Consider the following 21,652-nt stretch of genomic DNA (forward strand, 5'->3'; position numbering starts at 1 on the left):
AAAGGGAGATGAAGGGTTTAGAGGACTTATCATAAATCGATGGTTATGATTTTATCAAATCAGACACCCTTAAAACCTCTTAGTGCTTGCCTATAAAATAGACCCATAACCTACATAATGAAGGGGAAAAAAAGAAAAAAATAGAGGAGGGAAGAGAGTTGTTGGGGAGAGTAACTAAAAAAAAATGGAGAGAGGGTAGTGTGGGGAAGAGAAAAGGAAAACAAAAGGGAAAAAAAGAAGCCCAATCATGGCAGCTCAATCCCTAAGCTTTCTAGCCTTTTTTAAAGACAATCACAACTTAAAACGCCTTCATAAAGATCTAACAATAGTTCAACATTATTGCAACCACTCTAGAAGGTGTCAATAATGGCCATACAAGTGAGTGACAACTTGGTTTTGTGAAAAAACAATAAGAATGGAGGTGCAACAACTAAAAGTGGTGGTATGTGAATCCCTGACTTTGTTTTTTGGGTTTGAGAAGCCTTGGTAGACGTGGTGCAACTTAAAAAGGAGTAGAAGATTAGTGGCAATAACAGTAACTCCAACAACTCAAGTCCAGGTGAGTATATTCTTAATTGTTAAGGGAATAAAATCTACAAAGTGAAAAATGATGACTCATAGATTTTACATGTTCTTCTAGTTTCAGTTATAGTGTGTGAAGTCTTTAAAGCTTAACATGAATGACTTGCTTGTATGCCCATATAATGAAATGATAAGCATTTAAAATTACTCAAGACACTTTGAAAGTTAATGGGAAAAAAGAATTCTAAACTTGGTTGGCTCATTTGGGGTTTTGGAGGTGTATCAAATTGCTTTATTTAGCATTATAAGCTTTAGTAGTCTTTGTATGTTTTACCCTTTCTTTAACCTTAAAGCCTCATATAAAAATTCTTTTTTTTTTTATGATTACAACATGCATTCCTTGTTATATTGATGAACATGTGAGCTATAGTTGTTAAGAAAAACTAAAGGTAATATCTATGAGTGGAGTCATATTGTTAACCTATAAACATATATATGTTTTCTATGTATTTAAAGCATGTGCTGGTGAGTAGGCTGTCTTTCAAAATTTTAGTTATGTTACAAAGAATAAATTAGATTTACCATTATTTTATGACATTAACTTTTTTTTTTGTTAAAGTTCCTTTAATTTTTTTCACACACCCAAGCCTCTCAAACAAAAAAACTAAAAAAATAATAAATTCTTGCATTCTTTTTTAATTTACACATGCTTGGCTACTTATTGATAACATTTTAGCGTCTTTATGTTTTGATTTTAAAAAGAAAAAGGCAAAAATATTTTTCATATTGCATACATCCATTTTGAGTTTCATAACTTGTTTATAAAATCCATCAAGGCTGGCCCCAAAATAAAAGGCCTTTAAAAGGTAAACATTCCAAAACCCTTAAAAAATATCATCTTTTTTAAAATCATAAAAGCAAATACTTTGTTATTGACCCATGATATTCTATATAAATAGACTTATAGTCAGCTATTATTTTTAATATTAATGTGAAGTAGCCCTTCCTTTGGTTTTCAAAACATGCTTTCATTTTGAGTTTATACAGTTTAATATTCACCGATGACATTTAAGTATAAAATGGAAGTATTGAATTTCTTTTCAATTTAATATTCATTTGTGACACCTAAGTGTTAAACTAGAGTATTGATTTTCTTCTTTAGTCTAATATTCATTGATGATACCTGAGTATTAATCGGGAGTATTAATATCCCTTTTTAGTCTAATATTCATTAATGAAAATCAAAAGCATCAATTTTAGGAACTTTTGAATGTCATTGCTACTATATCCTACCTTGAGTAGATTAATCGAATAAAGGTACTAGTTGGATATTCTAGGACTATGGTACAAAAATCCTTATTCAGCAAAATATTTTGAGTGAACCCTGTTACTTTACGTTAAATAAACATTAACTAGGAATTATCCATGGACCACCATTGCATAAATAAAATATTTAGCAACACCTTCTTCTAAGATTTGGGCTAGGTTGAATGAGTCTAATAAAAGCCCACCCAATTATTTACTAACATGGCTTGATAAACTATCTATAGTCACAGGTCATGATCTAGAGTAAATGGGCATAGAAATGTCAATTCACCAAACAAATTAGGAGTGAAGAAAACAAACAAGATTTGAGAATGGATAAGCATAAAACTTAGCTTGTGTTTAACTCATTGCAATAAACCCAATAGATAGACCATTGATAGATTAAACACAATACATACCATTAGGAATAAAGACAAGTGGTAATACAACTAATTACCTTAGGTAGGATGCTTTAGAGTAATAATATCTTTCTTTTAGTATTACTAGTCCTTTACCTAATATCTCTAAAAACCAGTTAGAGATCTTAGTGACCATTTATTAGATGACGACTTCTCTTTCAATTTTTAACCTAAACATAACCAAGCTTTTGTTTATATAAGCTCATCATGATGTTAGGTGCGACAACATACAAAACTAATTTTTCAAGTTTCACCAAGATTAGAGATATGATATTAATGTTTGTAAATATTTTTACAAGTTGATCAAGACTTTGTTAATGCTTAATGTCCTCAAATTTGAAAAGGGAAAAGAAGTGCAAGAAGTTAGTATAATAGCCACCAGGAAAGCTACATTTCTTGCTTACAAGTACTAGTCCAATGATAATGGACCACCCAGTTTCATCCTAAAGTAACCTATCACCTTGGTTCCAAACAATTACCAAGCAATGGATTATAATTACGAGTATTATCCCTATGTTGAAAAATCACTTACAATCATTTAAACTACCATGGATGAAATGCAAGAAGTGGATGGTTTAACCCATAGTGAATGATGTTATACCCAATAAGAGTTTGAAAAGCGAAAAGAATGAGGGAAAGGGTTGATCAATTAACCAGTAGCATCGAATATGAAAAAGGCTAGTAGACGAGGAGGAGGCTGTAGACTTCTTTAAGCATCAAAGATGAAAAGGTTGTTCTAATTTTTCATGACTGAGAAATTCTTACCAATGCATTACAACCATAACACATATCTTATTTATATATTTCAAGTACAAATAATATTTGGTGTTTAAATTGTAATTGATAACTTCAAGAAAAAAGTTGGCATTGTTTCAAACATTTAGGAAATTGGTTGAGGATGACTTTATGGAAGAGGAATTAAGGTTTTTAAATCTACTATTATTACCACCACCACCACTACTACTAATTTTACCCAATTTTAGTGGGTTGAAAACAAAAAGAGAGGGATCTTTTAAAAGGAAGGGATGTGGCCGGGCAAATTAGTTTATAAGGAAGGTGGGACTAGGAGGGAATAATCACTCACATAATACCTAATAACATCTCATGGATGGAAGCCTAAAGGACCTTAACATAGGTAATGTATTGCCTTGATGTGCTAGTGTAAGGGAATAAAATAAAAGATAAGAAATTTGGTTGGATTCGTCTATAAGTACAAAAGGTATCTTAACTAATTAGCCTATTTATGATATGCGTGTGTCTACAAGTAATTAAGAACATAGATAAGAATGGATGACAATTTAATCTAAGCTAATAGCAACCCGAATGGATGAGTTTTTTTTCTAGATAGTTACCTTGCATGATTAGTAATGGATAAGGTATGGGTATTGTCAAATTCGATTATAAAATCAATTCAAACTTGACCCAACCCAATACACACACACACACATAATAAATAATTAATATATATATATATATATATATATATATATATATATAAGAGCTTATTTTTTCATTGTAAACTAAGACGATCACTGTGGATTAGAATAGTGAAATTATTATTTTACCCTTTTAAAAAATCATTAATGTTGTTAGGGGTAATACAATTTTTTTCTTAGGACCTATTAGTCATTATTTAATTGATATGGGGTAGATATATCTTTTAACATTTTTAAGCACAATGCAATGACTAAATTACCCTAAAAGAAAAGAAAAATTAAATGGTATCTAGAGGCTTTTTGTATTTAGCTTTTTTACATATAGTAAAATGACTCAATTACATTTAAAAGAAAATTTATTTGAACTAGTTTACTGTGTTTATTTGTATTTTCATCCTAGTATTTTTAGTTATAATCAAGTTGACTAAGAAACAATTTGATATTTTCATCATTATTTAAGAAACAAAAGTGGTTAGCGAATGTTGCACATGAGTGCCACGTGAGAGGGTATGAGGTTGCCAAACAGTGGCTTCTAAGGCAATGCTAGAATTGTCTCGATTACCCTTTCATTTTTAAGTGGCGCGTGTATCCAACAGATCTTTAGTTTGACACTGACAACCTTTTCTTTTTTTCTTCCCTCTCCCACTTGATTTCTACATCTGGCCCTCTAAATTCTCAAAACAACCCTTCAATTTATTTTTCCTTCATATTTGGTGCCTTTTCTTTTAATTATTATTTGTTTTATTTGAAATAATTTATAAAATTAGAATTTTTCTTCAATTTCATCCTCATTTAATTTTTTCATCCTCCACATTTGGTCCTCATTATTTTGATTGCTATTTATTTTATTTGAGATATTTTTAAATTTTAATTTTTTAATGATTTCATGTTCCTTTATTTTTTTACTTTATAAAACCCAACATGAAGCCACATTAAAGAGTTTAACACAAAAATTATTTGCATAAGATTTTTACCAAGTACAAATAACATAATATGAAAGTGTAAAATGTTAGTAAGAGTCAAATGAATAAACTTTAGAGAGGAGCATGTAGGGAAGAAATTGACTTGATTATCTACTCGAAATAAATATGAAGAACTAGCCATTTTACAGCACAAAAACACTACAGCATGAACTAAGCACATCCAAACAAGACCTAACTTCATTTATGAGGAAGTATAAATAGTTTATTAGAAAAGAGGGTGACTTTTCCTGTCACATTACTCCCGGCCAAAATAACACCTAGCAATCCTTTTTTTTTTGTGCAAATTTTCCACCAAAGTATTCTTTTGCATGTCACCCCTACATGATGTCAAAGTAAATAAAGAGTGAGTATGAGGAGAAAAGCCACAAAACAGAGATATTGAGAGAGAGAGAGAGAGAGAGAGAGAGAGAGAGAGAGAGAATCACGGCTAGGGCAGAAGGAAGAGGAGAAGAATCAACCATAGAGAAAACAAGAAGAAAAAAAAAGAAAAAGTTGTAAAAAAAACCCTTTAATCTTTGTTTAATTCGAGTTGTAAGAACAACTCTTCACTTTCCATTGTTATTTTAAGTAAGTTATGTTGCAAGGGATGAAAACCCCAAATAAAAACTTAGGGTTCTTATACATGATAATGTTTTGGAAACTAATGTTGTAAACAATAATTATTTAACAAGAAAAGAAAAAATTTTAAAATGGACATTAAAAACAAATTGATGTATACTAAGGTGAGAACCTTAAACTAAAGCTAGCCATAAGAGGACTTGAATGGGGAGGGAGAGAACTAAAAATAAACTTAAAAAAAGTACTGAATTTGAAGTGTTAGAACATGTATTTAAAGAAAACATAGGTTGGAACAGAAATTTAAAGTGTTGATATTCTTAGAATTTGTATGAATAAATGTTGAATCCTTTCTTAATTCTTGCTTTAGAGATTAGTACATGTTTTATGAATGTTAGAATATGTTTGTAATAAAGAAAATGAAGTAATTTAAATAAATAAACTTGTGAGAAAATGAAGTATGAGTTTTGGCCAAGAGAAGAAACTCTTGTTTGATGAAAGTTGCTTGAAAAAATAGAAATGATTATATTGAATAACCTTATATGAGGAGTAGAAATTATCATTGATGATGATTTAAAAAGAAGTGTTAATATTACCTTAATATGCATTGTTTAATGAAAAGAGTATGTTATGTTTGTGAGTGTGAGTGTGTGTGTGTGTATCATAGATATTAAATCTTATGATATATTAAATGAGATAATTGTTATCATCCTAACATATATTAAATCATGAATGTATACATATAAAAATGTTTATGGGATTTGAAAGTGATATTGCTTAGAGTGGATGATAGAAGGAATTGAAGAGAATTATCATGCTTCACCTATAGCATGTTTCGACTAACAAGAAAATAATTTGAGGGAACAAGGTTTAATGTATTTGTTAGGCTTGACAATTCATGATATTAACTAAAGAAATTAACATGAGTGTTTAGAGAGATTTCATAAAAGAATGGTCTTAATGTATAGGCACTTATTAAGAAAGAAGAACGAATCAACTATATGGAAGTATGGAACAATAGGAACCTTTTTATGGAATTAGATTAATTAAAGAGATATTATGTGGCTTATAGCATGAATGTGTAAGAAGAAAATAAGATACGAGAAAAAAAATATTTTTTCCTTCCTAGGATGGGTCACGATCAAATGAATAAAAAGGAAAATAAATGAGTTTTATGTTTTATTACCAAGAACTGAAAATTTAAAATGGTTCATTAGATGATGAATGAGATCCCTGTAAAAATCGAGTTTTTTAGTATTGTCATAGGAGATATCGTAGGATCTGCACAACAACTAGGAGTTTCTACTTGAGCACCTATGTCAGGTAGGCCTCCTAATCATATTTAAACAAACTACTTAAATTGTTAAGGTTACAATTAGTATAAAAGGCTTATTCTTTGTTATTAAGTTGCAAACAATAGAAATTAATTATAAAAGATAGTTAAAATAACCAATTTCTAAGATGAAGAAATATGTGATGTCAAAATGTTGATGATCAAAATATTAAATTGGTCGATTTTAAAAATGGAATTGATGGTGTCAAAACATTGACAACCATAATATTAAATTGATCGATTCTGAAGATGGAACTAATAACGTCAAAATGTTGATGATAAAATGATGACCAGAGTGTTAACATGATTAATTCCCAACATAGAATTAATGGTGTCAAAATATTGATGACTAGAGTATTGAAATAATTAATTCCTATTAATAGTGTCAAATTAGTGTCGACCAAGAATTGAAATGTGTCTAAATTGACTCGAGGATCTAGAATATCTAATAATTGATTATTTTGTCATAGACAATTGTATGATAAATTTGATGATTGTCTTATATATTAATTCAATTAACTCATTCCATGTATTACAATTATGATTCAGGTGCATCATAACTTCCCATGAAGTAATATATTAATTGTAATATGTCTTTTGACATGTAATATAAATCATATCCTAGCTATATTAAAAGTTATGTAATGAAGGCTTCACTTTTGGTTGTCATTAAGTAGAAGAAAGAGGAGAAGAATCAACCAAAGAGAAAACAAGAAGAAGAAAAAATAGAAAGTTGTAAAAAAAACCATTTAATCCTTGCTTATTTTGTTTGGTAAGAACAACTCTTCACTCTTCATTGTTGTTTTAAGTAAGTTATGTTGCAAGAGATGAAAACACCAAATAAGAACTTAGGGTTCTTATACATGATAATGTTTTGGAAACTAATGTTGTAAATAAAAATTATTAACAAGAAAAGAACAAATTTTAGAATGCATATTAAAAATAAAGTGATGTATACTAAGGTGAGAACCCTAAGCTAAGGCTAGCCATAAGAGGACTTGAAGAGGGATGAAGAGAATTAAATATAAACTTCAAAAAATGTTGAATTTGAAGTGTTGGAACAAGTATTTCAAGAAAACATGGGTTGAAATAGAAATTTGAAGTGTTGATATTCTTAGAATTTGTGGCTTAGCATGAATGTGTAAGAAGGAAATAAGATATGAGAAAAGAACATTTTTTCCTCTCTAGGATGGGTCACGGTCAAATGGATATAGAAGAAAATAAATAAGTGTTATGTCTTATTACTAAGGACTGAAAATTTAAAATGATTCATTAGATGAATGAGATCCTTATAAGAATCAAGTCGTGTGTAACGATTATCCTTATTGTATAGGAGAGACTGTAGGATCCGCACAATAACTAGGAGTTTCTACTTGAGGATCGACGTCAGGTAGGCGTCCTAATCATATATATTTAAATAAACTACTTAAATTGTTGAGGTTACAATTAGTGTAAAAGACTTATTCTTTGTTATTAAGTTGCAAACAATAGAAATATATTGTAAAAGAGAGTTAAAATGACCAATTCCTAAGATGAAATTAGTGGCGTTAAAATGTTGACGACTGAAATATTAAATTGATCGATTTTGAAGATGGAATTGATGGTATCAAAATATTGACAACCATAATATTAAATTGATTGATTTTGAAGATGGAATTGATGGCGTCAAAATCTTGATGATCAAAATGTTAAAATAATTAAATCCTAAAACAGAATTAATGATGTTAAAATATTGACGACCAGAGTGTCAACATGATTAATTCCTAACACAGAATTAATGGTATTAAAATATTAATGACTAGAGTGTTAAAATGATTAATTCCTATTAATAGTGTCAAATTAGTGTCAATTAAGAATTAAAATGTGTCTAAATTCACTCGAAAATCTAGAATATCTACTAATTGATTATTTTGTCAGACAGTTGTATGATATACGAGAATTAATGTGTTGTATGTTAAAAAATCTAAATTTTGGATGCATATAAAATTAATGATTGTCTTACATATTAATTCAATTACCTTGATGTTAACTAATTCCATGTATTACAATTGTAATTCAGGTGGATCACAACTTCCTATGAACTAATGTATTAATTGTAATATGTCTTTTGACATATAATATAAATCCTATCGTAGCTATATTAGGAGTTATGTAAAGAAGGCTTTATTTTTGGTTGTCATTAAGTAATCTTGTAATTAAATATATGATATATTAAATTAGGATTTATTGTGATGTTATCTCATCTCTTATGCCAATAATATTCCTTCTTATCATGCTAAACATGCATAAATTTATACACATGAGCATTTATATGTGCGTTTATTCCCGTATCATGTACCAAATTAATTGTTAGAAACTTATGTAAAGTATTGATGAAAAGAAAATTATATCATTAAAAGGAATTATGTTTTGTAGAATTTGAGAGTGTTTATATTTTTTTCTATCAGATTTGATTCTTATTTTTTTTTGTTATTTTTTTTAACTTTGATAATTTTTTTAAATTAATATTTTTTTTATTTCATCATTCAACATTAAATTAGTTATGAATAAACTTCTTAATTGATCTTAAATCCCAGATTTCATTAATTACGAGTTTGAAAGAGTAATCTAGATTTAGAAGATTCATATTGGTTTGCCAAGTAAGTTTTTTTAATTGATAATTTTTTTCTTCTAATTTCATATTTTCACATTAAACTAGCTAAAATCCTTTAACATTTATTTAATTTGAAATTGAGCTCCTTTATTTTTTATTTGATTTCTATAATGTTTTATTATTAATTTTGAAAATAACTTGAGTTATCTCAAGTTATTTTATTTGATAATCGTGATATTTTATTTGATTTACTTTAAGGGCTGTGACTCTAATGATGCGTATATTATTTTTAGTTTTGTCGTGTAGCGTTTCATAGTGTCATTGAAATGTTTTTAGTAAACTCTTTATAATAGTAGAGTAGTGTTCACAATAGAGATTGTAACAATCTTTTTTTTTTCTTTTGAATATAATATTAAAAACACATAATTAATTATTGCTGGTTTGTTTTTGTTCACTCAATTTACTATCAATGTATTTTTTAAAATTATATTATTAAATTAACTGAACTTATTAAATTCAACCAACTTAATAAATGTTTTGAATTTTCATGTTTTTTTTTAACAGTACCACCATATAAATATTTTTTTACATTTACAAAAATTTGGATCGATTTACAGTATAGTATATAGTATAATGCGGGCCAACTAACTACACATGTGAATGAATATAAATATTCTAAAATTATATTTTATAAATAACAGGAAGAATATAGATATAATAGATAGCTTGCTAATGACTTATGGGCGCCAATTGCCGTCCCTAGAGCCAGGAAAGACGTAGTCGAATTTGGTCCGTGCGTGAAACGAAGGATATAGAGAAGAACACGATGCTCTTCTTCGTTCAATCATCTTTATGACTACTTCTTCTTTACTTCCGTTCATTCAATTTCTTTTCAATTTTGCCCCTGCTCCTCATCCTCTTCCTACTACTGCTCCTCCTATTAAATTTCTGAAGAATAACAGCCAATCAATCAATCAGTATTAACTAAAAAAATAGCTCTCTCTCGCTCTGAAGAAGAATTGATTGCTAAACAAATGTCAGGTGAAGCGGCGGCGTCGTCTTCTGGAGTGGTTTTACAAGGACTCGACGATGTTGAGGAATTCATTTGGGTCTGTCCGTCTGTCTTCCTATTTTCTTCTTCTTTTTACAAAAAGAGAAAAAAGAAATATAATTGTTGTACTGTAATTTTGCAAGAATAATTAGTTTCTGCCAAAATGTGAATAACATAACATTAGATATCTTATATATATTTGAGATTTCTTGTTTTTGATAGACTACTGTGATTTTCCTTTTCCCACGCGTTTTTGACTGATTGCCTGCTGAGAAAATGTGAAAAAGAAAAAGGAGAAAATTGAAGTATAGTTGTTGATTTAATTTATTTTTTTTTTAGTTTTTTAGCTGAGAAAACAAGAATTCTGACCTGATCAAATATATCTGTATACTACAACTGTTGGTCTGTTTTTAAAGTGTTGTTTCTTTTCTTTTCTTTTTTATTTGTGGCAACAACGTAGCACGTGAATAATATAATATTTTCTTGGAAACCAAACATGTTATTTTGATTGTTTCCTCACTTAAATTTTCTTTTGTTTCTTTTCTTCGATAAGTGTTTGATAGTTTAGTAGAATCTGTGAAAGGACAATAAGTGTTTATATTGCTGAGAAATCCAATGATAAAAAATACATGAAGCAAATTTGATGTCTCTATTTTTCTAGGAAAAAAAAAGCTTGATAGAAAACTGGAAAATAATCTGCCTTCATTACTTACTCAAGTAAGGAATGGACATTTTTATTAATACAAGTTTCTGCTATTTTTTAGAGACAAATTACAGTTTCCAAACAGCTGTTCCTATGATTTTCTTCTTCTTCTGTGTGTGTATTGTGAAATCTGTTAGATAAAGGTTCTAGAATCTAGTTGCTGTCGGGCCTAAACTTTGCATCCAATTGGAGAGATAGGATTTTGTTTCATTGATTTGCTGCTCTTTCTACAAAATTATCTTTACATCATGGAGTCTGTATTTTCTTGTTGAATATGTAATACACTGTATTTTTGGATCTGAATGAGAGAATGTTAAAATGCAGGTAAATGAAGGAGAGGGTTCGTTGCCATGGGACCGATTCAGTCATGTTTTTGATCTTGTGCAAAATGGAAACAAGGCATTCCGGGAGAATCGTTTTGAGGAGGTGATTTTTTTTCCTCTAACTGTCTGTGCCTGTTCTCCACTTCCATTGTATCTCTTGAAGTTTCTTGGGGGTGTACTTTGCTCAAATGCTTCTAATGCTATGGAAAAATTGTCGAAGGTTTTTTTTAAATGATAAATGAAAAGGAAAGATGAGAAGGGGCAAGGTAAGGTAATGGGTGGGTTAAGTTAATTACCTTGTAATCAAAGGTAAGCTTTACTTATAGTGCAAAGAATAGTTGAATACTGATGGTTGAACAGTAATCCAAGGCATAGCAACAGTATTCTTTTTCAATTTATGCAAGCTTGTTTTGCGAGTAAATATGAATGTGTAATCAGTACAGAGAGATGACTTGTGAGTTTTGTGAGAATTGCATATGGAATTGTGAAACAATCACTTCAACTGAGACTACAGTGGTTTGCCATGGCAGCACTAACCCCTTATTCCAGGTTGCATTTTCTACATACATCTTTCCCAGTCCAAGTTGCCTTTTTTTTATGTTGCTCTTTTGTTACCAAACCTCAGCAGAAATGTTAGTCGAACTCCAGAGCTGCACTCAATAATGATATGATTAACCAGTGTGGTTTGCTGATGAAATGAAAGGAAAAATGAATTTTCTTTTCTTTTAAAAATAGTACAGTCAACAACATCCAAATTACCATTAGATTATTTAAGCATGTGGAGGATTTTTTCTGTTGTGGTTCTTATCTTTTCCCCCCATTGAAATTAAAACATTATCGTAGTCCTTAGTCCCAAAGGAAGAGGTACCAGGAACCATATATATGGAGTTATTTGGTATCTTATTCATTGGTTCTAAGGCTTTAGTAATGCTAGCAAATGGTGCTCGTTGTCAGGGAGATGGTGATTTGAGATTCTTAGTGGAGTAGAAGTGCAGGCAACAGTTTTTGTTATGTTTACCCTTTAAAGGGTAATACTAACTCAAATACACCCTGATGTTCATAGAAATTCTAAATATTGTTTTTGAAAAGAAAATTTTCAATTCTCTCTTTCATCATGTATATAGTTATGGTCATCAATACTAACTCAAATACTCACTGAACCTATTTTTCCTTTAGTTTCTATTCCTCTGTAGTGGAAACTAGAATTGTAAGAAATCATCCAAAGCTTGCTGCTTTTGTTTTGTCATATTTGGTGTATAAGGATGTACAAGGGTTAAGAGTTTGAGTGCATGATGATTTTGAACATTTGCAATTATGCATCTCCAAAGAGAATGAATCTGTCAGTATGGTATGCTCTTTTAAGAAATGCAGCCAGTTTACCTTAATCTGGAAAAAAAAAAGAACTAAAAAAAAGAGACAAACGTTAACTACTGAAAGAGGTTCATTTATTACTGATTTATCAGCTCTACTTGAAAATTAAATATTTCAAAAATAGGCAAATAAAATTTATATCTCGTGTCATAATGCTGTGTTAATGTACTACAAATACATTGCTGATAATTCCAGTCTCTTGCTCAGGCAATCAATTATTACTCAAGAGCCAATAACATTAAACCCGGTGATCCTATTATTCTTGGCAACCGTAGTGCTGCTTATAGCAGGTTTGCTTTTACTGATAAATTATTTCCTTTAATTATTTATTTGGTTGGTTCCATTTTTTGTGAAGGTGGTCATTCAACTATCTTCTTGAAGAATTTTGCTCTAAATTTTAATTACTGCCACAACAACCTTTTGTTTAACCAGGGTCAGCCATTTCCTGAAACAGAGACCTGCATCCACGTCTGAGGACACACCATTAAATGGGCTGGATCCTACTATACATGCTGAAGTACGTACCAGATGTTTCTGATCTAAATTTCTGCGCTATTCAATGTTCTGACTGCGAAAGCATGTTTAATATATTTCAGCTTGCATTGAAGGATGCCGAGAAGGTAATAAACCTCAGAAACAATTCAGTGAATCCATGCATCTTAAAGGCCAATGCTCTTATATTGGTAAGTGCAGTTTGTTCTTTATCTTTTCTGTTTTGAAGCGAGCCTAGCCTAGTTCTCTAGGACTCATTCTCTGCATATGCTTTCTCTCATTTTTGTGATTAACATTCAAACTTGGTGAATGGGCAGCTGGAAAAGTATGAGTTGGCTCAGGATGTTGTTCTTTCAGGTCTTCAGGTTGATCCTTTCAGGTATTATGTTTTTTACTTTCACCATCCCTTTTCTCTTCTTCTTTTGGTTCTCTTAGCACTCATGGTTTTCGCAGATAGGATACAGAGCCCTAATTTTCTTTATTAACTCTCAGAAAGTGGTGGAGATGTTGAGTAAAGAGTTTATAAATACTTAATTGGCTGTAGATTGGTCACATTATTATCTTTTCACCTATTTGATACAACATATACCTTTTATTATTCATGCTAAGTGTTCTGGTAATATGTAGCAATCCTCTTCGTGTTTCCTTACGGAATTTGGAGAGAATGCTGGGCAGTATGATGAGTAAAAGTCTTGGGAAACCAGAACGTAGTGATGAATTTGATTGCACTCTCTGCCTGAAGTTACTATTTGAACCTATTACAACTCCCTGTGGGCATTCCTTTTGCCGCTCATGTCTTTTCCAGTCAATGGATCGTGGTCAGTGTTTTGCTGTTTTATCTTTGTATTTTCAGCCGTGGCAATGCATCTATTTACTAATTTTTTTGCTAATGCTTTTTTAAATGCTAGGTAACAAATGCCCATTGTGTCGAACAGTTCTCTTTATCAGCCCTAGAACATGTTCAATCAGGTGAGTTTAGTCTCGGGTTATAATTGCTAGAAAATATATAATAGAGAACCATTCCCAAGTCATTTAATGGCTTAAACTTTTAGGTTTTGTGGTTCTTTGGCCTAGTAGTCATGACTCGTTACTTACCATGTCTATCCTCTATTCTAATCAAAATTAAATTAGCTCATGCTAGTGGTGTGCCTATGCAAGTTTAAAGCACATATGTTTTTCACTCCAGGGGATGTGTTAAAATATATGATGTTAAACCATTCTTGAACCTCACTTAAGCTTAAACCTTCATTTTGAGTGGTTCTTTATCAATAATAATTAATTACAAATATGAAAAATGGGAGAGGTTGGCCTGTGGAGCCAAAAAGCTTTAAACACTAACCCTCAATCCCAAACACACACATGGGTAATAGGATAATGAAGATCATCACTATTTGCATGACCATGTCCAAAACAATTTGTTGGAAAGTAGGTTCTTTCTCAAACTGTGGGAAAACCAGTTACTCTTTTCATTAATGGTACAGCTCTTAAAGAATTGCAACACATTTTCCAGACTTGAGTGATTGATTGTTTGAGAAATTGTTTTAGTGGTCTTATTTTCTGTTTGTCTTCTAAATATTGGAATACCAACACTTTCAATATTGTATTGTTTTATGCATATTAATATATTTGTATCATTTTCTCTTCATATTTAAATAATTGGGAACAACATTTTTGATGTTATATTGTTTTATTCTGATCAATATGTGGTGTGTTGTATTATGATTTCCACTTTTTATAACAATTAAACTTTTATCAGTGTGACCCTAAACAACATTATACAGAAGAACTTCCCAGAGGAATACGCTGAAAGGAAGTCCGAGCATGATTGTTTGACAAACTTTGGTGTTGATTTGATCCCTCTTTTTGTCATGGATGCTGTTATCCCGTGTCAGAAGTTTCCACTCCACATATTTGAACCACGATACAGACTGATGGTAATTTGGTTGTTCCTTTGCTTAGATAACACAAGATACCTGATCCTACCTGATATTATGCAGGATTTCAGTGCTCTTTTATTTTGATTTCTGATACTGGTTCTACTTTATAGTTTGAAGGATATTTTGTTCTCACACCTGAGTTTGGTTAAGTTTTTCATAAATTCTCAAGTTCCTAGCACAGTTGGACTTGAGTCATGTGCTTCTACCTTCTAAACAGTATCCTCTATGGAGCATATTTCTAATGGATAGAGTAGAGCATGGAGGGACAGCTGCTTTATGGCATCATCAAGCTGTAGGGACTATTGTGTAGATTTTAGAGGCACTAGGACTAAAGTCCAACAGCAGTAAAACCTCAAGCAGTTTAAATAATTTAACCATTGATTCTGCACATTATTTTCTGTTTTATAATGTATTTTGTTTCCAACCTGATAAAAAAGAATAGAGAATATGACCCTTATTTGACTGCAATTTTTTTTTTGCTTGACTATCACACATGTAATTTATGAACTCTTCGTTTGATTGCAATAGCACATGCAAACTAGAACTAGTTAACCATATTTTAAGCTGAACCTAACATCTGGAAAAAGTTAGGAACATCATGAGTAACAAGAGAATTGAAGCAAGAAATTTTCAGGTAATTGGCTATGTAAAATATCCTAGTGGTTTAAGTTACGTGGATAAAGATCTACCCCTGCTGTGCTGTTGCATTTCATTGTAGAGCTTATGTTTCATAATAAATGATGATTTTAGCATGAACCGTTCCATTATTTTGGAAGCTTTACATTTTTAGCTGCTTTTCAATGGACTTGGCTAGATTTGTAAAGATATATTCTTTGAAGAACTCATGCATCTTGTAACTTATGAATAATTTTATGTCTTTAAAAACCCCAATTTAGTTAGTTCATGCATGCATTTTGTTGGCACATTCTAAATGCAGTAAGCTATGTAGTTAGGCAGCGAGATACATAAAGATGGACTGTAATAAGACCTGCATCTTGGTAATAAGATTGATATATATGACTAGAAGTCCATATTAGTTGGTGTAAAATGATTTGAAGTGTTGTGTTGCTTTTCTTTATTTATTTTTTTCTTCTCTTCTAAAATAACTTGAAGCTGAAAAACTTTTGCATCTCTTTTTCTATTTTGGCCTGTATATAATGATGGTCATTGTTCTTTCTTTCAGGTCAGGAGGATCATGGAAGGAAATCATCGGATGGGAATGGTAGTAAATTATTGATTGGCTCTTTTTTTGTTTCCTTTTATATTAAGGTACATTAGGTTGACCAAAACCCCTCACTGTTCTGTACTTTGATGTGCATTATGTAGGTTATCATCGATTCTGCTTCAGGCTCGATAGCTGATTTGGCTTGCGAGGTGGAGATTACTGAGTAGGTGTTTGTACAGTTATCAAAGTGTAACCGTGTTTTCTTTTTCTGATAATTTTTTTTCATTTTTTTAGCTTTTGAATCTTTACTTCTGTTGTTGTTTTCTGAATAGACAAGTTGCTATCCTGTAGGTGTGAACCACTTCCAGATGGGCGCTTCTATCTAGAGGTGAAAATATCATCTCTCTTTTTCACATACAAACTATTTCATCTTATGCCTTTGTACTTTTCAAACAGGAAAATGCATCAGCATTTAACTCTAGCATTTATAAACTTTAGGTTAACTTCTTCATATTTCTTTCTTAGGTGAAAACGTTTTGTAGAAGTTGAGCTATTAAATATCCAAATAAAACCATATTTGTTATTAAGGGCACCTAGATCTTGGAAACGTTTCATTTACTCTTAATTATACCTGTCAAATGAAGACGAGTCTGTTCATTTTCCTTATTTGGAGCCAACTTTTGAAGAATATATTTATTGTGTTGAATATACCTCACATCATGAAAATTATCTGCTGCAATCCTATTTGTTCAGCCTTAGCCAAAGCTTCCCATGATAGGAGCAGATCATTTTAGTTGGCAAACTGATTCTATAAACAAAGTACACAATTTTGTCATGCTACAGTAGTAGAATAACCAATCTTCCTTCCTAAATATGATAATGGGAGAGAGAGTTCATGATTCTTTTGTACTGAAGGTAATTGAATAACACTTGGAACTTGTAATTTGATAATTCATGGCAGTAGAACCCAAACATCTGAAGAAGAAAAAAGTAAAATGGAAAGCAGATTTTGCTGCTAAAGGGTCTCATTCAATTAATGTGTATATTCCTGTCTGCAATGTGTCTAGCTGTAGTTTCTGTCTCCTTATGATTTATAATTTATCTGTTCATCTCATAAAGTGTAATTTCATCCAGGTTGAAAGTCGCCGAAGATTTAGAATCCTTCAATCTTGGGATCAAGATGGGTGAGCTGCATCTTCTTTTGAGTATCATATCGTCTATTTACCTTTGTTATGTTGGCATCAATACTAAGCTTTTTGCTTTGTAGATGAGGTTTATGTGTTTCTATTCTTTTTATATAGGTATCGTGTTGCAGAGATAGAATGGGTACAGGATAATTCACCTGAAGGGCTGGAACAGAGAACCAAAGTATGCTTCTTCTTCTTCTTCTTTTTTTCCAGCATATAATCTGTATCTTAGTCTAATCTGTGTTTGTGTGTCTCCTCTTCTTTCTTTTTTCTGGCACCCAAGTGACAATGAAAATGTAAAATCAGAATTGGTGGGTTAAGACTGTATATTACAGGATATTCGATCAGAAGGCGAACAGTAAAAATAAGCATGCTTACTTATTTGGCATCTAATCTCTCTCTTTCTCTCTGTGTTGTGCTCCCCTTTTCCTTTATTTTCTGGTTTTGAAGTGACAATGAGAATGCAAAGACTTGCTTAAGAGTGATCCAATCTTTAGCACTGCTCAATACTTTATTTAGGTGCTAACAAAATAACCAGTTTTCAGTGAGTTCTTCAACCAGCAATTTTTTGGAGCACCAGTATGAATGCAGGATGATACCAGACACGGACATTTATTATATGTTACAATTTGGTGGTATCTTCTTGGATTAATTTTTTCATGTTTCCAGATGCAGGAACTTACAAATAGCGCAGCAGAATATGCTCAGTCATGGTTAAGGAGGGCAAAGGAAGCTGCAAGACAAGGTAAACACTTGGGATCAAAGCTAGGGAAAAAATGCTACTGTGATGTTCTGTTTATTTGCTCCATTTCTTGTTACACACGGGTTGATAATGATGGAGGATTGATTCTTCAGTTGGAAACTGTTATCAATTCCATGCTTCTATAGATTACCCTGGCTTAAATTTCTGTTAAGTTTGTAACAGCTGCTGAAATTTATTTATCATGATTTCACTACATGCAAAATCTCATGCTAGTGTTGAGTTTGGAGGAAAATTCATCGATACAGATACTGAATAACCATTATAAGAATTGTATCCACACACCTATATATTGTACATTAATGTATTTATTTTGTACTGGAGAAAGTATATTATATGCTTACCCATAACTCAAAAATTGAATTTTCATGTCAAAATATCTATCCATAGACTCCTCTTCTGCATTGTTTATGGGGTTTTGTTGAGTAATGGAGGGTATAGTTACCCGTGCAACCTTCAATGTTTCGTTTAATTTTAGGATCAGAGGAACTATTAAGAGGGTAACAATTGCCATCCAAAATGTGGGTAATTGTTACCCTTCCCTTCTAATTATATATATATATATATATATATATATATATTTTTTTTTTTTTGTCTTTCTCTTAATTTCTTGTAGCAAAAGGTAGGCAAATGTTTGCCTGTGTTTTTCTCTTGCATCATTAATAATATTTTGATCTTTTCTCTCTGTTACTTCTGACAATTTGCCCTTAAATTTATTAACAAATCAAACATTCTCTAGAACTAGTTTTTACATCCCTAACAATTGCTCCTGTGATAAACTTGACCCAAAAGGCACCCTTAGCTTTTAAAAAGAAGGCTTCAAGAAAATTTTTAACAACTCCAAACTTGGATAAAGACTATATCATATATGAAATTCACTTATATCAGGTGTTTTTTATATTGGAATGCAACTACATATGTAAATCTTTACTGATTACAATGAAGATAATGGTTGGAATTTTTGGTAAGAGGTCATGGGAACACAAATAATTTATGAGTTTTCTAGATAAAATGATTGTTATCAAGGAATTTTAGTATTTCCCCTGAAGCTTCTTTCAAAATTGGTGTCCTTTGTTTTCGTTCACCTTGACTCCATAAATCCAGTATGGAGTATACATATATCATTGGGAAAAAAAAGGTTTTGAATCACATCATTATTGTTTGCTTATTCAGAGCTCTTCTTCTTTACTCTATCTCTCAATTTGCATCTCGGCAACATGCTATTTCAATTTATGATGTGGAATTTTGAATGCAGATCGAAGAAGACTTGAGAAATTTCTTAATGTGGAAGCAATGATGCCCATGCCATTGGATCCTGAACGCTTCAGTTTCTGGGTATGCTTAACTTATTTTATCAATACATATGGGGTTTGTCCATGATTTCACTGCAGTTTCTGATTTTCATTTTCGATTCAGCTCGCTACTTTAACAGATAGGAGACCTCACGAAAGATTGCAGCTCCTTCGTCTAAGGGATACAACAGAGGTACAGTATCTCCTTTCAACATTGAAATTAGGAGTGCATTCTACAACATAGGTCTGGGAAATTATAATAAACGAGTAGATCTGATGTTTCTCATTTGATGCATGCATTCTTTTATCAGAATTTCATTTGTACACCTTCCATGAAAAGCCAATTAGAATATTTCATGTGCCAGCAATCCATATTCAATGAGGGAGAGTGTAAACAAGATTTGTATACAGAATGTTAATACAAAATGTTAACTTCTCATATGAGTGGGATGATATCATTTTGCATTAAATGCAATCATCATTTGTAAGATTTTTCTGTTTGATGTTCTGTATTTTTTTCTTTTTGGTTTTGTACAAGTCTTCCACGTCAATGATTTATGTCATCAAGTATTTGGGATGGAAGGCATTAGGGCATAATATGCTCATTTTCATGTCTGCAAAAGTGAGGGAATCATGTTCCCTTATAGTGAGCGTGCATATTTTACCATTAGGTTTGAAGTAGGACAAGAAGGAGAACAGGATCATGGGTTTCAAATTTAGAATCAATACTAGAAACAAATGAAGGAGGAATTGAGGACCAGCCTCAACTCCAGTGCATGGATAATTTATTCTTGGCAATTTTCAGAAAATTTTAGAAATTACAGATATACTCGTGCAGCTGAAAATGATAGGAATATCCTCAACTCTTGGAATCACACAGAAAGACAAGTCTTGATGTTTTTGTTATTTTATGTTTTACTAGATGTGATAGATATCATTGTGAGAGTCTGAAAATGCTGATTAATTTTCCGTTTTTCTTTCTAATTCTTTGCAGAGGATAAGACGAGGACTGTTATATCTTAGAACAGCAGAACAAGGCTGCAGGATGCAGTGATAATAGGTGTGATTTTCATAGACGGAATGTTATGGAAAAATCATTTTTATATATACATATATCATATATTCTTTCACCCACATGATTGTGGATCTCATTCTTTTTGTATCAATATTTTAAATTGAAATCCATCAACACATTTTTCAAATGGCATTTTTAGGTTTCTCCTATTCGTCCCCTGTAGCATCTCAAGTTGTTTGTCTTGAAGAGAAATGGTAAGGAAATTGAGCTAATGAGAGACAAGTTTGAGTTTTTAGATCCAGGTGTGACTGCTACCGTATTTTGTTGGTGTTTTCACTTTGAAATTGCCAGGTTAAAAGGAGGTTGAGGTCGCTGCGAAACTGAAGGCTGCTTTGAGGGATTGATTTTGTGGATCTATAAGAGTTTGATCTGAACTTTGGGCCGAAACCTTCAACTTATTTTTGGTTGCTGAATCTATCGCTTGCGTTAATATTAATCAATTAACGTACTGCTTTCCGATACCTGTTTTCTGAAGCCAATGAAGAGGTACAAACTTGTGTTGATTCCATTTCTGAGAATGCTACTTCGGTTTCTTCTTCTTCTGGACTCCCTTTATATCGCGGCGCTAGGATTTTGACGGCTGATTGAACGTGTACATTTTACTTCACTCGTCCAGGGTGGCATTGGGTTCGTTTTTACCTTCACTCGTGTTAGGTCACAGTCAAAGCTATTACAATTGCTGAGTAGATAGAATTCTATGCATGGTGAGAATGAACCACAGTAATTGACTTTGAATAAGACTTGCTTTATTACTGCATAATGGAGGAGTTTAAATACATAAAGGAAATAACAACTTCTCCTGAACACGTAGCGACCTTCTTGGATTATCAATACCCCTTTCTTTCACCTGAACCTTGTCCTCAAGGTCCATGTTTATGAACTTATGGTCCTCAAGGTCCATCCGTTTGTGAATGGTAAGCAGAACTCATTTTTAGTTATATGCTTGACATCTTGAAAAACTCACTCTAGAAATGGCTAATAAATATTGGATCCTGATCCGTAATGATGGGCTGAGTTTTTCAGTTATATGCTTGACATCTTGAAAAACTTCACTATTCCCGTTATGAATTTTTCAGCCACCATTTTTGTGGTAAAGAGACGAGTTAAGGGTAGAAAATGTGCTGATTTACTAAGCCGATCGACAATTACA

At 31.7% G+C, this 21,652-nt stretch overlaps 1 protein-coding gene across 2 annotated transcripts; it reads left to right on the top strand.

Annotated features, from left to right (window-relative positions):
• Positions 1–9,872: 9,872 nt before the first annotated feature.
• On the top strand, positions 9,873–21,262 carry LOC133677858 (uncharacterized). Of its 2 annotated transcripts, XR_009835852.1 has the most exons (20): positions 9,873–10,255; positions 11,225–11,326; positions 12,802–12,884; positions 13,027–13,111; positions 13,191–13,277; positions 13,404–13,465; positions 13,714–13,904; positions 13,995–14,055; positions 14,843–15,020; positions 16,207–16,245; positions 16,350–16,411; positions 16,540–16,576; positions 17,323–17,372; positions 17,490–17,556; positions 18,045–18,120; positions 19,391–19,470; positions 19,552–19,620; positions 20,422–20,487; positions 20,642–20,696; positions 20,794–21,262. XR_009835852.1 is itself a non-coding variant. In XM_062099993.1 (18 exons), exons 1-18 carry the CDS (start codon positions 10,181–10,183, stop codon positions 20,479–20,481), a joined length of 1,464 nt encoding a protein of 487 aa, XP_061955977.1. In that variant the 5' UTR covers positions 9,873–10,180; the 3' UTR covers positions 20,482–20,634. The 2 variants fall into 2 exon arrangements, 1 of the variants encoding a protein (XP_061955977.1); XM_062099993.1 differs by lacking the exons at positions 20,642–20,696; positions 20,794–21,262 and having other exon boundaries at positions 20,422–20,634.
• The last annotated feature ends 390 nt before the right edge of the window (positions 21,263–21,652 follow it).

This window comes from Populus nigra, chromosome 18, assembly GCF_951802175.1.
Source record: "Populus nigra chromosome 18, ddPopNigr1.1, whole genome shotgun sequence".
NCBI lineage: Eukaryota > Viridiplantae > Streptophyta > Magnoliopsida > Malpighiales > Salicaceae > Populus > Populus nigra.